Source organism: Pongo pygmaeus, chromosome 4 (genome assembly GCF_028885625.2).
Source record: "Pongo pygmaeus isolate AG05252 chromosome 4, NHGRI_mPonPyg2-v2.0_pri, whole genome shotgun sequence".
NCBI lineage: Eukaryota > Metazoa > Chordata > Mammalia > Primates > Hominidae > Pongo > Pongo pygmaeus.
The window spans coordinates 100,636,996-100,652,180 of NC_072377.2; the positions used below are offsets into that span (position 1 = coordinate 100,636,996).

General features: G+C 38.7%; 1 protein-coding gene across 35 annotated transcripts in view; it reads left to right on the forward strand.

Moving 5' to 3' along the window:
• The window catches only part of CAST (calpastatin), a 112,046-nt gene that overhangs the window by 61,638 nt on the left and 35,223 nt on the right, over positions 1-15,185 (forward strand). For 17 of the 35 annotated variants that reach the window (XM_054487781.2, XM_054487788.2, XM_054487782.2 and 14 more), the window contains 6 exons: positions 4,575-4,616; positions 6,226-6,282; positions 6,685-6,798; positions 7,853-7,933; positions 11,874-11,942; positions 13,556-13,654. In XM_054487781.2, coding sequence (XP_054343756.1) covers positions 4,575-4,616; positions 6,226-6,282; positions 6,685-6,798; positions 7,853-7,933; positions 11,874-11,942; positions 13,556-13,654 — 462 coding nt within the window. Of the gene's footprint in view, positions 1-3,835; positions 3,942-4,574; positions 4,617-6,225; positions 6,283-6,684; positions 6,799-7,852; positions 7,934-11,873; positions 11,943-13,555; positions 13,655-15,185 lie in introns of all 35 variants that reach the window. The other 18 variants (XM_054487777.2, XM_054487778.2, XM_054487784.2 and 15 more) reach the window with 4 other exon arrangements.

Genomic DNA, 15,185 nt, shown 5'->3' on the forward strand with positions numbered 1-15,185 from the left:
TTTTACATTATCTAAAAAAGTGGAGTCACCTAGAGTTGTTTTGTTTTGAGACAGGGTCTTGCTCTGTCACCCAGGCTGGAGTATAGTGGTGTGGTTACACTCACTGCAGCCTCAACCTCCTGGACTCAAGCGATGCTCCCATCTCGGCCTCTTGAGTAGCTGGGGCTACAGAGGCACACCACCATGCCCAGCTAATTGTTTTTTTGTTTGTTTGTTTGTTTGTTTTTGTAGAGACAGGGTCTCACTGTGTTGCCCAAGCTGGTCTCAAATTCCTGGGCTGAAGCGATCCTTCCACCTGGGCCTCCCAAAGTGCTGGGATTACAGGAATGAGCCACCATGCCCGTGGCCAGTTTTGTTTTTGTCTTTGATCCTAGATTTGGTTGCGTTTTTTAATTGAAGATATTCCTCTAAGTACATTTCTCTACATTTCTCTAAATTGAAAGAATATAAATTATTAATGCTTGCTAAAATGGTCTTACTATTCTGGCCATTTAAAAATAAATATAAAAATGAAAGATTATACTAAATGAACATAAAAATATACTGGTTATTTCGGATGCTTTCTCAAGTTTTTTTTTTTCTGAAATTTGAGTCTTGTGGGGTACCATTTTATTGACAAACCTTTCTTGAGCTCTATTTGGGATTTATTCTTAAAATTATTTTTTTGAATTTCAGAATTAAAAGAATTTCCTCTAGTGGTATTGTCCACTTTGTTCTGAAGAGCTGGCTGCAGCTGCCTTTTAAACCCTCTCCCTAAGTTACTCTAGCTCAAGCTCTGTCTCTTGGGAATATTTCAGGGGAGGGAATTAAAGAGGGAGCATTTTCAAAATTCTCTCAACTAATGTTTGTGTGCCAATATTCTTTAATACCTTTAAGAGCTATCCCAACTCCATTATTATTAAATTGCCCTTGTTTAAAATTACCAACCTACTTTTGTTTTCTGTCTTTCATGTTACTGTGCTATCCCTGTAGTTTCCTATCCCAGGTGATGTGGCACTATAACTTAGTACTATCAAAGGATTATATGGCCTCATCTTGAATCATCTTCAAAGAACATTACAAATATCTAGAAATACACTATGCACATCTAAGTTCTTATAAATGTCATTTAGCATTCATTTAAAATTTTAATCTAAAATTATCAGTTTTTTAATTTAGTATTTAAATTTACATTGATTTCTAAATTGCTTTCAAAGTATACATTACATAATCTATAATTAATGTTAGCTGTCTCTATTTAATTATGTCAAGCTTAATCTTAAAAAATTAGAAATCTTTTTTTTTCCTTGAGGCAGGCTCTCGCTCCGTCTTCCAGGCTGGGTATAGTGGCATGATCACAGCTTGCTGCAACCTTGACCTCCTGGATGCAAGTGATCCTCCCACCTCAGTCTCCTGAGTAGCTGGAACTCTAGGGGCACACCACCATGCCTGGCTAATATTTTTGTTTTTCTGTAGAGACAGGGTCTTGCTATGTTACCCAGGCTAGTCTCAAACTCCTGGGCTCAAGCAGTCCTCCCATCTCAGCCTCCCAAAGTGCTGGGATTACAGGCATGAGCCACTGTGTCCAGCCTAAAATTAAAAATCCTAATTTTAAAAAATATTCCAGAAGCATCTACAAAATAAAAGTTCTCATTAAGACCAGGCACAGTGGCTCACACGTATAATCCCAGCATTTTGAGAGGTTAAGGTGAGAGGATTGCTTGAGCCCAGGAGTTTGGGACCAGCCTGGGCAACATAGCGAGATCCTGTGTCTACAAAAAATTAGCCAGGTGTGGTGGTTTACTCCTGTAGTCTCAGCTACTCGGGAGGCTGAGGCAGGAGGATGGCTTGAGCCCAGGACATAAAGGCTGCAGCAAGCTGTGATTGCACCACTGCACTCCAGCCCAGGTCACAGAGCAAGACCCTGTCTCAAAAATAAATAAATAAATAAATAATCTCATTGAATTTAGAGATCATGAAAACCAAAGAAAAGAGATAGGAAGGAGAGCCAGACATATAGGATTTCCTTTTTATTCTTTTGGTTCTTTTTCATCCTGTTGCCTGATTCCGATCCCCTGTGCCTCAGCTCAAGGACCAATGTTTATTTGAAGCATGGCCTGTTACCTAGAACAAATGTCAGCAAACTCTTCACCCTTCTCTAAGCATTAATCATGAGAATTCTTGGCAGTCCTGTGAAACTGGAGGAAAGTAGGAGAGAGAAGAGAGGGAGAGACAAAAATAAGATGCAAGTAATGAAGTGTCCCCAGTGGCTGACTAGAGACCACTTTTGGCCTCAAGTCTCTTTCCCTGGAACCTGGTTCCACATCAGCTGTGATATTGGACAATCTCTTTTTGCTTTGGTTTCCTTATCTGTACAGTTTGGAGGAAGGTGATAATAGTACCTGCCTCACAAGACTGTGTAAGGAAACATAATGTATATTGGACAATTCCTGTCCTAAGCAAGTGTCCAGATGGGATTGTCTGTTGGCCAGTACTGGGGAGAGAGTGCAGTGCGATGACTAGAACACACAACCTCAGGTCCACCATGGATGTCTTTAGGGAGTTATTTAACTGCTCTAAACTCAATTTCTCATCTGTGAAATGGGTAAAATAATACTTGTCTCATAGGATTATTATGAAGATAAAGTGGGTTGACACATGAGAGGTGATTGATACACATTAGTTATTATGGCCATCATTATTCAGCACAATCACTACAAAAATAAATTCAGCAATTACTGATTTAAATATAGATTGCATTATAAGCTGCTTGTGTCTGTGAGCATACATTCTTAATTGTAGTGTAGAGTTCTCCCATGCAAAATCTTGATTGCCAAATTGCAAGCTATTAATAGATTCAAAGCACTATACTACCAGCTGGCTTATTTTCCTTGTTAATCATTTAATAGATTATATTTGCATAAACTGAAAGGATAGTTCCGTAAATAGAAACTCATTAATGAGAATGTAGTGTGAAAGGATACAAAATTTAAAATTTCTTTAAAAACATTTCAATCATAAGCTTTGTTCCCTTCCCAAAATAATGTGTTAGCCTAGCAAGGGGCCATTATTTGAAGAAAGTATGTGTCTTCATTACTGAAGTAGAAGACATGATAAATTAAGAGGATAATTGACTTTAGCCTCTTCAAATTAAAAAAAATAAATAAAAACCACTAGTTTGTGCTGATACTACCAAGCAGATAAAAAGGAAAGAAACAGCAGGAAGCATTGGACCCTAGTTTGTAAACTCTGACTGAAAAGTTCATGAAATGTTTAATCAAGTTTTATTCATGATTTTATATCTTGCCTATATTGAGAATGCATGCATGTACTTACTTGTTTTTGCACAAGTAACGTTTAGTTGGATAAAACTGTAAAATATCATACTAAAGATGCTAAATTACAACCAGTTCTTTAGAAGCATTTCTAGAACTTTAAATTAGATCTCTACATACAGGACTGTGATGTGCCCAATAAAAATCCATGCACTAAATATTCACAATTTTGGGGGGATTATGTTGACAGAATTTCATAAAACTTTCAGTTACATCTGTGACTATTTAATCATAACTAAACATTGGATACATAGGAAAAAATGATGTTAATGTGGTCTTTACACAGGGAAAGGAAAGGAATGAGAAATTAATTTTATTAATGGAAACCTTCGCTGAAAAAAGCCTTCACTGAAAAAATGTAAACACAAACTGAAATATTTGCTTAGGACCTTAGAATGTAAGTGCTTACAACTTCTTGGCGTTATACACATATGCATCGAGTAGATGCAATAGATGAATAGAATGAATCTTGATATAATCATTTTAACCCTTTTTGTACATGTTACTTATTTGACTGACAGATAAAATAAAATTATACCTGGGGCTGTGCTCTTATATTAGGCCATTCCAGTCAGCCAACAGATGGAAGGACCACATCTTCCTAACAAGAAAAAACACAAAAAACAGGTGATGTTGTTCATTGTACTAGGGCATCTCTGTTTACTAACAGTTACATCACCCGCTCAGCATGTGCTAATAACTGCAATCCACAGTCTTCTGTTAACACTGAGATCCCATCATGGACTTTCTGTAGGCTTAGCTGCCCATCAGCCACATTCTGGCACTAAAAGTAATTTTCGCTGCTTTCTGTGCCCTCAATTCTGTCACCATCCCATTGTTTTACACTGTCAGCCAAAACCCGTGATGAATATTTCACTGATAAAAACACCTTATTAGTGGCATGGAAACACAGTGCCCTTGGCTTTGTGATGAAGGTTTTTATTTTCTGTTGCACATTTATGTGTTACAATGTAAATAGTAATAAATCTTTACATATCTTTGATATACCTAGCAAGGAGATATAAATTGCTCCCTGAATAGGAAGAGCAGAATATTAACTAGTATACCTAATTGTTTATCTAAAGAGTTGCAATTTCAAGCAAAGTGTAACAAACTTAACCGGTGTTTATAATTACATGAAAAATCATCTCTTTTGAGTTTCCTCAGTTGAAAAAAATCTATGATAGTCTTTGTAAACTATGTCTGTCTTTCTTTTCTTCCTTCCTTTTTTTCTTTCTTTTTTCTTTTTTCTGAATTTAGGCTGTAAAAACAGAACCTGAGAAGACGTCACAGTCAACCAAGGTAAACAGTTTAAGTCTGCTAGTGAGTTATTTGGATTCTTTTTAATAATAATGAATAATCAACTTCCTACCTTGGCACAGCTGTGAATGGTAAAGGGTGTTGCTGGCTAATTTAATTAATTTTTGGACCCTTTTGAATGGCTGTGTACATGTAGAATATATAAAATATTCATAACATTAAGTCCGTATATTGTTAAAAAGGATATATAATATTTTATAGATGAAAACTCTATTTCAGAAGCATTTTGTTCAGATCTGGTTTTTTGTTATATGTATAGTAATTGTTTTAAAAAAGAAAAATGCAATAGGAACAAAAGAAAAAAGGCAAAGAGTAGTAGTGAATATCCAATTCCAATTCCAATGAGACATCAAGAACAAGGCATCTGCTGAACTCAGCACCTAGATGGCTTAGGGATGAGAATCTTTCCTAAGAGGCTGGCTGGGTTTATCGTAACAGTCTTATGTCAGTTGGTGGAGCTAGTTAACAGTTACACAGGAGGCTAGCTTCTGTTACTTTCCTGACCCATGACTGTCCAGAATGAATGCCATTCTGCCTCTGCATGGAGGTGAACCCCAGGGTGTGTACAGCAGCACAAATGTTTCTCTTCAATAAGGTGCTGCATCTTATTTTGTCAAGCACTTAAAGCAAGTACTAAGACAAGACCACAAGGTTTCCTGTGGAAAAACACAGATATTTGAGCCCAGGTACTTCAAGCACAGGTGAGGGTGAAAGGTGAGGCTTGTCTGATTTTGTGGAAGGCCTCCTGGTGGCCCCTGGGGATGGTAGAACATAGGGTACTCCGAGTGAAGAAATCAGCAGCCAAGTGGAAGTTGTCTTTTATTCCACTTTAAATACTTTTATCTACTGAATCTCAAGAAAATTGGGTTTCTGGTGATAAGATCTTCTCTACTAACAAAGAAAAAAACTGTAAATCCTATGAAAGTTTTTTTTTTTTTTTTTTTTTCTTTTTTTGAGACGGAGTCTCGCTCCATCGCCCAGGCTGGAGTGCAGTGGCACCATCTCGGCTCACTGCAAGCTCCGCCTCCCGGGTTCATGCCATTCTCCTGCCTCAGCCTGGGACTACAGGCACCCACCACCAAGCCCGGCTCATTTTTTTGTATTTTTAGTAGAGACGGGGTTTCACTGTGTTAGCCAGGATGGTCTTGATCTCCTGACCTCGTGATACGCCTGCCTCGGCCTCCCAAAGTGCTGGGATTACAGGGGTGAGCCACCGCACCTGGCCTAAAATATATTTTCTAGAGTGGGATTAGCTGTCAACAAACTCAGTAGTCACATGGCTCATGTGTTATCTGTGTACAGTTGTGAAAAACAACCAGTAATTTAGAGATATACGTGTATTTGAAAATATTATTCAGATGAAATACTAAATTTTTCATTATTCTGATAATCACCATTCTCAGAGACTGCTGACAGGGTTACTATTGACCTGATAGCACATGTCTACCTCTGTGATCCTAAAGAGTAGGCCTAAGTGGGCTTTTCCTGAAAAAGGCAGAATGTTTTAGTTGGAATTTCGTTCTTGTTCTTCTTTGAAAGTATTACAAGTTGGATTACAGCGTAATCAAGTTTAATCTTTTGAAATTGACAGCTGTCTGTGGTTCATGAGAAAAAATCCCAAGAAGGAAAGCCAAAAGAACACACAGAGGTAAGTGATTATCATCAGGACTTAATTATAAGGCAACCTCTTTTGGTGGGATATAATTAAAATCTTTCATCAATTCAAAACTAATCCCTACAATGGACAGTTGGATGTTAGTTTTTTCAGCTAAAATGGTGCCATCATGTGGCAATAGCAGTGTTTACAATTTATGTGATTCTTGCTGAATTTTGGGGGAAGGATTTGCACTATTTCAAATTTTGTACCTAAAGTGAAATTGTCACATGTATATCACACTAATTCAAATTTATATAATTTAGAACCACAGACAACACAACTGTTATGAACAATTTTCATTCTATAGAGAAAAGTATCAGTATTATGTTTAAGACTATCATCTTGTTAACGATGTCTTTATATGTGTATGGGCACCTGTGTGTGTACTTTCAGCCAAAAAGCCTACCCAAGCAGGCATCAGATACAGGAAGTAAGGATGCTCTCAATAAAAAAGCAGTTTCCAGATCAGCTGAACAGCAGCCATCAGAGAAATCAACAGAACCAAAGGTAAATGAAGCAGATTGATAGGAAAACCTTAACATCAACTGGATAATAAGATACGGTTCCCCTGTTCACACTGAGGTGTGTAGTTCAATCTATGGGGCTGTGCTGAATATATTTTGTATTGTAGTGATTTGGTATTATTATTTTGTTGGTTTTTCAAATAGACTTGTAGAAACTTGGATGTATGGATGGCTTGAGAAGGGCGTCAGATTGGTCTAGGGGATGCGTTGTCCATCCTTCTCCCACTGCCCAGCAATAACCAGCTGTGACTGCAGGGCAGCAGGCTCTGCTGTCTCCCAGACAGGCAGCTTTGGATTGAGGCTGCCTCCTGGACCCCCCACACCTGGGCTGGGGAACATATGTGCCCTGAATTATCTGGTTCTTTAAATGGAAATCCTAAAGCATTTTTAGGGTCATATTGTAGAAGAGCTGAACTTACAGAGCCAAAAATTAGAAATTGCTTCCATACTTATGTAGTTAATAGCAGCCACCTTTTAGAAGAATTAACATCTACAAGAAATACTTTTTCATCGAGAGCACTTGGAAGACAATAACGAGGCCTGCTTCACAATATATTTTATATCAGAGATCAGAGATTTGTGATCTACCACTTAAATGCCACATGTATATTTTGTTTGGCTTACAATGTTGTTAAAAAATTATTTTTAATTAATTGCCAGCAATCAAAGTCAGGGCATTTCACATAACATCCCAAATTGTAACTTCTCTTGAAAAATCAGACTATCTAGTAAGAGTGAGTTCACGTGGCAACAATTGACTAGAGCCATTACACCTGGTATGTGTGCTCCAGTTTACCACAGTCCTTACCTAGCCTGATTGACCTACTCATGTTACCGGCATGAACGTTTTAGGCTCTTGACTCCAGCTTTATGTGGTGCTTAGCACTGCATCATGTACAACAGAAGCAAGCAAACATTCCCTTATGGCGTCCATGAGGGTGAACTGGCAGATGTTAGTGACATTTGAAACTCATGATCTTGATAATAGCCATGCAGAGATACTTAGCTCTGTCAACCTTTTATCCTCACTGTCTTAGACTAAACCGCAAGACACAATTTCTGCTGGTGGAGAGAGTGTTGCTGGTGTTGCTGCAATATCTGGCAAGCCGGGTGACAAGGTGAGCACACACAAGCAGACGGAAACGTGGGCCTCTGTGCTTCTCAAGTTTCTTTTATGAGAAACGTATGCTCAAATAACCTATCATTTGGCAAAACTGAACAGTGCTTATATGTAAAATTTTGTGAAGAGCATGCATTTAAGGGATAGAGAGTGAACAAGATACCGAAATAATTTGTAAATTTATATATTCAATAACTGCTTACTGAGTACATGCCATATATAAGGTACTGATATCAATACCAAGGACATTAAAATGTGAGTTGACTCAGACTCTGCCTTCCAAATGTATAGATATGAAATAAAGCAAATAAAATTTCCAGGAGCATTTGAATAGGCTTTTTCAGCTTTCAATGCTGATGCCAGCTGTCTTGATACTAGTGTATCACAACCATGACATCAACATGAATGGATATGAGAAGTTTTCAAAGGAAATATTTCAAGTCCTCTCAGGATGAAGTAGATGTGTTGAGCTGGGTGATTGTGAGCATACCTTCCTTAGATTTTTTGAAGAGCTGCTTCCAATATTTGCCCAGGAATATAAGATGAGAAGTTATCTACCTTTTCTACCCATAGCAATGTAGAATTAGTAATCAGTTTGGAGAGCATGTAATCAATTTGAAGCCACAAGTAAGCAAGTGAAGGAACAATGAGAAGATGGGAATGAAAAATGTAAAAGTAATATAGATGTATCTATACTTTTGCTTCTGTAAATGGGACAGATATCCTGCTGCAGGCTAAATGGTAAAGAAGGTCATAGGGTAAATGATTTTTAGGGTAAAAGTATGGCACATCTCCCTGAAACATCATTTTTTCCCCCTGGGATTTTGGGAGAAAAGACACATTATTTTATCTAAATTAATACAGGTCTCCTGTGGAGCAAAGGCAACATTTACAAAAACTTTTAAATGAAAATATCAAACTTAAAATTGTTTTTTCTTGCAATAGAGCACTTGTATACTACCTTGAGACTCATAGCCTCACCCCAGGAAGACACAGCACTCTCTTGCACCAATGAGGAATGCTTACATGAAATGGTTTGAAAATGGATACATTTAAGGCAGAAGATTAGATACTTTAAAATAGATTTTTAAATGTAATCAATGTTTTCAGTCTGAAAATGGATAGATTTAAGGCAGAGGATTAGGCCCGCTAAAATAGATTTTTAAATGTAATCAAAATTTTCAGTTTTGAGCTAGATGTAAATTAACCAGTGTTATAAGTGAAAACTAAACAATAAAATTAGGAGAGGCTTATGTGGAATTCTGCTGTGCATTGACTTGTGCTGGAACTTGCAGCAAGTCATTTTACTTTACGTTGCCTCTGATTCTTCTCCCATTAAATAGGATTTAATGACTTGCCTTCTTATTTTAGTACATAGCATGTTTAAAGTACCATAAGGTGGGCAGATCACCTGAGGTCGGGAGCTCGAGACCAGCCTGACCAACATGGAGAAACCCCGTCTCTACTAAAAATACAAAATTAGCTGGACGTGGTGGCACAGGCTTGTAATCCCAGCTACTCAAGAGGCTGAGGCAGAAGAATTGCTTGAACCCGGGAGGCAGAGGTTGCAGTGAGCCAAGATCGCACCGTTGCACTCCAGCCTGGGCAACAAGAATGAAACACTGTCTCAAAAAAATAAAATAAAAAACTAAATAAAGTACCATGGTTGGTTCTGCAGGATGCACTAGCTGTAGGCTGGCCTGTCTAGGGCTTGGGGAAAAGATAATATACTTGGACTGTATTTCAGTCAGATTAAGAAAGGCCCCAACAAGGTGTTATTTGTTGAGGAATGAAGGGATTCTATCTAATTCAGGGAATCCACAAGAGCTTTGAGAGAGTAGATCCAAGTTCAGTTAGGCATGGAAGGATAGCTGGGATTGCAGGCTTGCAAACGCATCAAGGTGTTGAAAAGTGTAAGATGTGTTCTGGGCACGAAGTACATTCCGATGTGGGTGAAGCACAGAGGAAGTGAGTGGTGGGGCTGTAAGACCAGAAAGACAGGTTGAGCACTGCTGTGGAGAACGCTAAGGTGAATTTGTACATGTAGTGATTCAGCTGACAGCAGGTAGCCTTTGAGAACCTGAGAGAACAGATGGGGTGATGCAATTGAATCCGAGCTGCAGAAGGATTAAGGGACTGCAGTTAGGTGGATGGGATAGAGATAGGAAGGTGGAAGGTTGGTCAGGGACTGTTTCAGTAGTCCTGATGAGTCATATTTTAGCCTAAATTACAGCTGTGATAGAATAAGAAAGTGGGGAGTTATCCAAGACGAATTGCAGAGCAGAAATCTTCAGGTTTTAGTAAATGATTGACTGAAGTGGACAAAGACAAAATCTAAGATAACCTGGTGCTTCTGAGTCTGATTGCACGAGGTTGGTAGCCACACGGTAAGGGAAAGCAGGCCCCTAAGGTGCTCATTGTCAGGTTTGTGCAAGTGCAGAGTTGGCACCTGAGAATGAGTGCCTTTTTAAATTGTGAGCTGGGCACCTTGCAGTCCAGTCCCTAAGTTCCCTGGGTACCATTGGCAGGAGTACAGATAGATGTCAGAGGAACTGAGGAGGAAAGAGGTGTCTCTAATTTTGGACAAGCTCAATTTAAGTGTTTGAAGTGTCCAAAGAAATATGTGTAGCAAGACAATTAAAATACTGTTTTCTAATAGGAAAGAATGAAGTAGGAGGAAAGGGAGAGGAAGAGAAAGAGTGGATGGAATAGAAAGACAGTGGGGAGAGAGGGAGGGGAAGAGAGACATTGAGAAGGAAGAGGGAAGTGGGGGAGAGAACATGAGTGAATATCTGCATGAGGTAGTGGCTGAATCATGGAAGTGGTTTCAATTATCCAGACTCAGGCTCACATCCTAGTGGCCCCCACAGTGTTTCTAGCATTGCAATCGTAATAGTCACTTATTTAGCACTTACAATTACATAGCAAGTACTTACATAGTGCTGAGCATGTGCCAAACAATGGTTTTCATACTTCGTATAGATTCATTTATCTAATATCTCCAAGGAGAAGTGACTTGCTAAAGCCTCAAGCAGCCATGTGTGTCTCAACTGTCATGCAAACCTTGGCAGTCAGAGCCTGTGCTCTTCCTGTGCTTTGTTGCCTGAGTTTGGATACCTTCAAATGGGAAATGGTCCCTTTTTATCTTAAACCCAACAACTTCACCCATTTAGTTTCTGCCAGTCTCTGAAAGCATTTGCCCCTGGCCGTAGAGAATGATTTTGGATAAGACCACCAGCACAGGGCAGAAATGTGCAGAGTGTATACAGTGGGGACCAAAGTAAAAGAGATGCCAGAGGTAATGGAGAACAAAGGGCATAGATGCCAAAATAGGATCAGAATGGTGCCGACAGGTGGCAACTGGGAGGGAGAGATGCTCCAAGGGTCAAATTTGAGAGATTATATCTGGATAAAAGCATGGAAACTGAAGATTGAAAAGTTGTTTGCAATCTTTGATAGAGCAATAGAAGCAATGATGAGCGATCAACTCATTTTAAGGAAAGAGGAGGTGATGAGATGCCGAAGTGAGGGATATGGAAGTCTTGATGTGTGGGGGCAAAGACCCAGAGAGCAAAGCCAGAAGTGGCAGCCTATAGAAAGAATTCATGGATGTTGCAAAAACTGGCTGTGGGCCCTGGAGAAGAACAGTGAGGAAAGAAACAGTCTTGGATTCAAATCTTCATTTTGTCCCTTACTGTGTAACCTGAGGAAAGTGGCCTAATCTGAGCCTTGCTTTGCCCATCGCTAAATGAGACTAATATAATTAAAGCCCTTCTGAAAAAGGATATAAAACATACAGCACAGTTTCTGCTGTAGAGCGGATGTTCGGTGTATGATCAATGCTTGTCAATATAATGAATTTATTTTAAAATTTGTAATAGTATTGAGTTTTATTAAGGTATGTGAGAAGGAGTTTTTAATTTCTCAATTCTCACCAGAAAAAAGAAAAGAAATCATTAACCCCAGCTGTGCCAGTTGAATCTAAACCGGATAAACCATCGGGAAAGGTATGAAGACAGCAGTGTCCTTCTACATGAGACAGTTACTCATATGCTCTATATTTATCATAATCTGATTTCTTGTGGGCAAATAATATGAGGGGGGTAATTTAAAGGACCATTTTAATGAATTATTGTTTCAAGCTAATATGGAAAGTGTGGGTTGGAAGTATGGTTTTCACACTCATGTTTGTAACACTTGCTATTATAACCTCTATTTTTTTAAAAAAAACAACAACTCCAGTTTCATCCCATGGAGTTTACATTCCAGTTTCTCTCCTGCAAATACACTTTATTTAACCAGAGGTATTACTAAAGAAGTCAGGTACTTCTTTCTGAAATTCCTAAAAGAATCAGTGTAAGCCTAACAGCCTTCAGATTGTATTTCACATATCCACGATCAGGAGAGTCCTAAAATTGTCATGGGAATATGGTAGTTGCAAAGAAAAAAAAGAGAATTTAAATAATTATTTTTCATCTAAATCAAATAATACAAGGTCGTTTCCTAGATTGTTGTTTTCTCCTTTCGATGCAGGTTATTGTTCATAACGAGTCATCCTTAACATAAAAAATAGATAGAAGCACTCTTCTTTATTATTATATTAGTCCATGTTTACACTGTTATAAAGATCTTCCCTAAGACTGGGTAATTTATAAAGAAAAGAGGTTTAATTGACTCATAGTTCTGTGTGGCTGGGGAGGCCTCAGGAAACTTACAATCATGCTGGAAAGGGAAGCAGATGCTTTCTTCACAAGGCAGCAGGAGAGAGAGCCTGTGAAAGAGGAACAGTCAAACAATTATAAAACCATCCGATCTCATGAGAACTCACTCACTATCATGAGAACAGCATGAAAATCGCCCCGATGATCCAGTCACCTCCCTTCCTCAACATGTGGGGATTATAGGTCCCTCCCTCGACACCTGGGGATTACAATTCGAGTTGAGACTTGGGTGGAGACATGAGCCAAACCATATCAATTATACTGATTTAAACCCATATTGACAGAGTAAACTTTGTGAGTTCTTGTACGTTTAATGTCTCAGGTAATTTCTGTTTTGTAAACCTCTTCCGGCAAGCAAGTGAACAACAACAACAACAAAAAAAATGAATGAAATAATACAGAGTGATTTCCCTCATGAAATAGATTCTATTTGGAATAGGTGCCATATAAAGATTTTTAGGGGTTCTTTGTTTGAAACTCTGGAAAAGTATTGATAAGCAATAAATACCAAGCATTTCCCTTATCGCTTAGAGCAACATGGTTATAATTCCCTGTATTTTGTTTTGTTTTGTTTTGTTTTTCCTTTTTTAACCGTCAGTGCATTGGACTGGCAGCTTTAATGAACTTGTACATTTGTTCATGTATGTAATGCCTGGAGACTTGTTGAAACTGTGCTTCTTGCCTGAATGTGGCTTTTTATCTTTCCAACCTAGAATTGGTACTTTGAGACTTAAATATTAAAGTCTGTTAGAGACCAGATTTTAACTATTTTGGGGAACTATTTGAAGAACTTTTGGTGTTTGGTGGTTTTTCTACACAGAATGGCTTTTTTTGTAGTTAAACTAAAAGTGAAATATGTATAACAAATAACATTTAAATATCTGTTCTTTCTTTTCCAGTCAGGCATGGATGCTGCTTTGGATGACTTAATAGATACTTTAGGAGGACCTGAAGAAACTGAAGAAGAAAATACAACGTATACTGTACCAGAAGTTTCAGTATGTGATCTTGATATCTGTAAAAATTCATACTCAGTGGGTAGGAGAGCAAATAAGGCCGTGGTCATGAAGTACAAAAGAATACCTAGTGAGGCCAGGCGCGGTGGCTCACATCTGTAATCCCAGCACTTTGGGAGGCCGAGGCAGGCAGATTACTTGAGGTCAGGCATTCAAGACCAGCCTGGCCAACATGGTGAAACCGTGTCCCTACTAAAAATACAAAAATTAGTTGGGCATGGTGGTACACACCTGTAATCCCAGCTACTTGGGAAGCTGAGGCAGGAGAATCACTTGAACCCAGGAGGCAGAGGTTGCAGCGAGCTGAGATCGCACCACTGCGCTCCAGTTTGGGCGACACAGCGAGACTCCATCTCAAGAGAAAAAAAAAAAAAAGAATATCTAGTGTTCTGTCGTTTGCATAGAAACAGGATGATGTCAGTATCAACATCAACATAGCAACTAAAAATTAGTATTGGGGATGGAAATTGTTTGTCTTTTGGCATCTGCATTATAACATTGAGTTAGCAAACATTTATTGTTGTGCTAAGATTGACACTGGGACACAGTCCACTGGGTCACACACTTATTTTCCATCCTCAAGATTGAAGTATAATGGACTAGAACTTGTTTTGATTTCTCGATATTTACCACCCTCAGTTTATCCCTATTCCTAATTCCTAAAATTATATTTTCCTTGGTATTAAAAAAAAGACATGCCGGCCAGGCCTGGTGGCTCACACCTGTAATCCCAGCACTTTGGGAGGCCGAGGCAGGCGGATCACCTGAGGTCAGGAGTTCGAGACCAGCCTGGCCAACATGGTAAAACCCTGTCTCTACTAAAAATACAAAAAAATTAGGCAAGTTGGCGCATGGCTGTAATCCCAGCTACTCAGGAGGCTGAGGCAGGAGAACTGCTTGAACCCGGGAGGCAGTGGTTGCAGTTAGCTGGGATCATGCCATTGCACTCCAGCCTGGGCAACGTGAATGAGACTCCATCTCAAAAAAAAAAAAAAAAAAAAAAAAAAAACATGCCATAGGCTAGACAAAAATATTTGCAACAGACATAACAAAGGGTTTGTTTCTAGAATTTATAAAGAATAAAAAACAGAAAAAGACAACCCAATAGAAAATCGAGAGAAAACTTGACTGACCAATAAGCAAGTAAAATGAAACTCTCCTTAGTAATTAGGATAATGATACTAAAACACAGAAGAAACACTGCTTTGCATTTATCAGATTAGCAAAAGCGTGAAAGTCTGACAATTCCTATAGTTTTCCTATAGCTGGTGGGTGTTCATGATGAACATTCCCTTCAACCAGGAAGTCTACCTCTAAAGAGGTTCCCAGGAGGGAGCCTTGCCCATGTGTGCAAGGAGTTATAAGAACTGGTGAAATGTTTGGAAACAATTTTATTCAGTAGAGGACAGGATAATACAATTCAGTGCTTTATAGTGGTTAAAATGGATTATTCCTGTATCAACGTGGATACATTACAAAAACATAATTTTGAATAAAAAATGCAGAGTGGTAT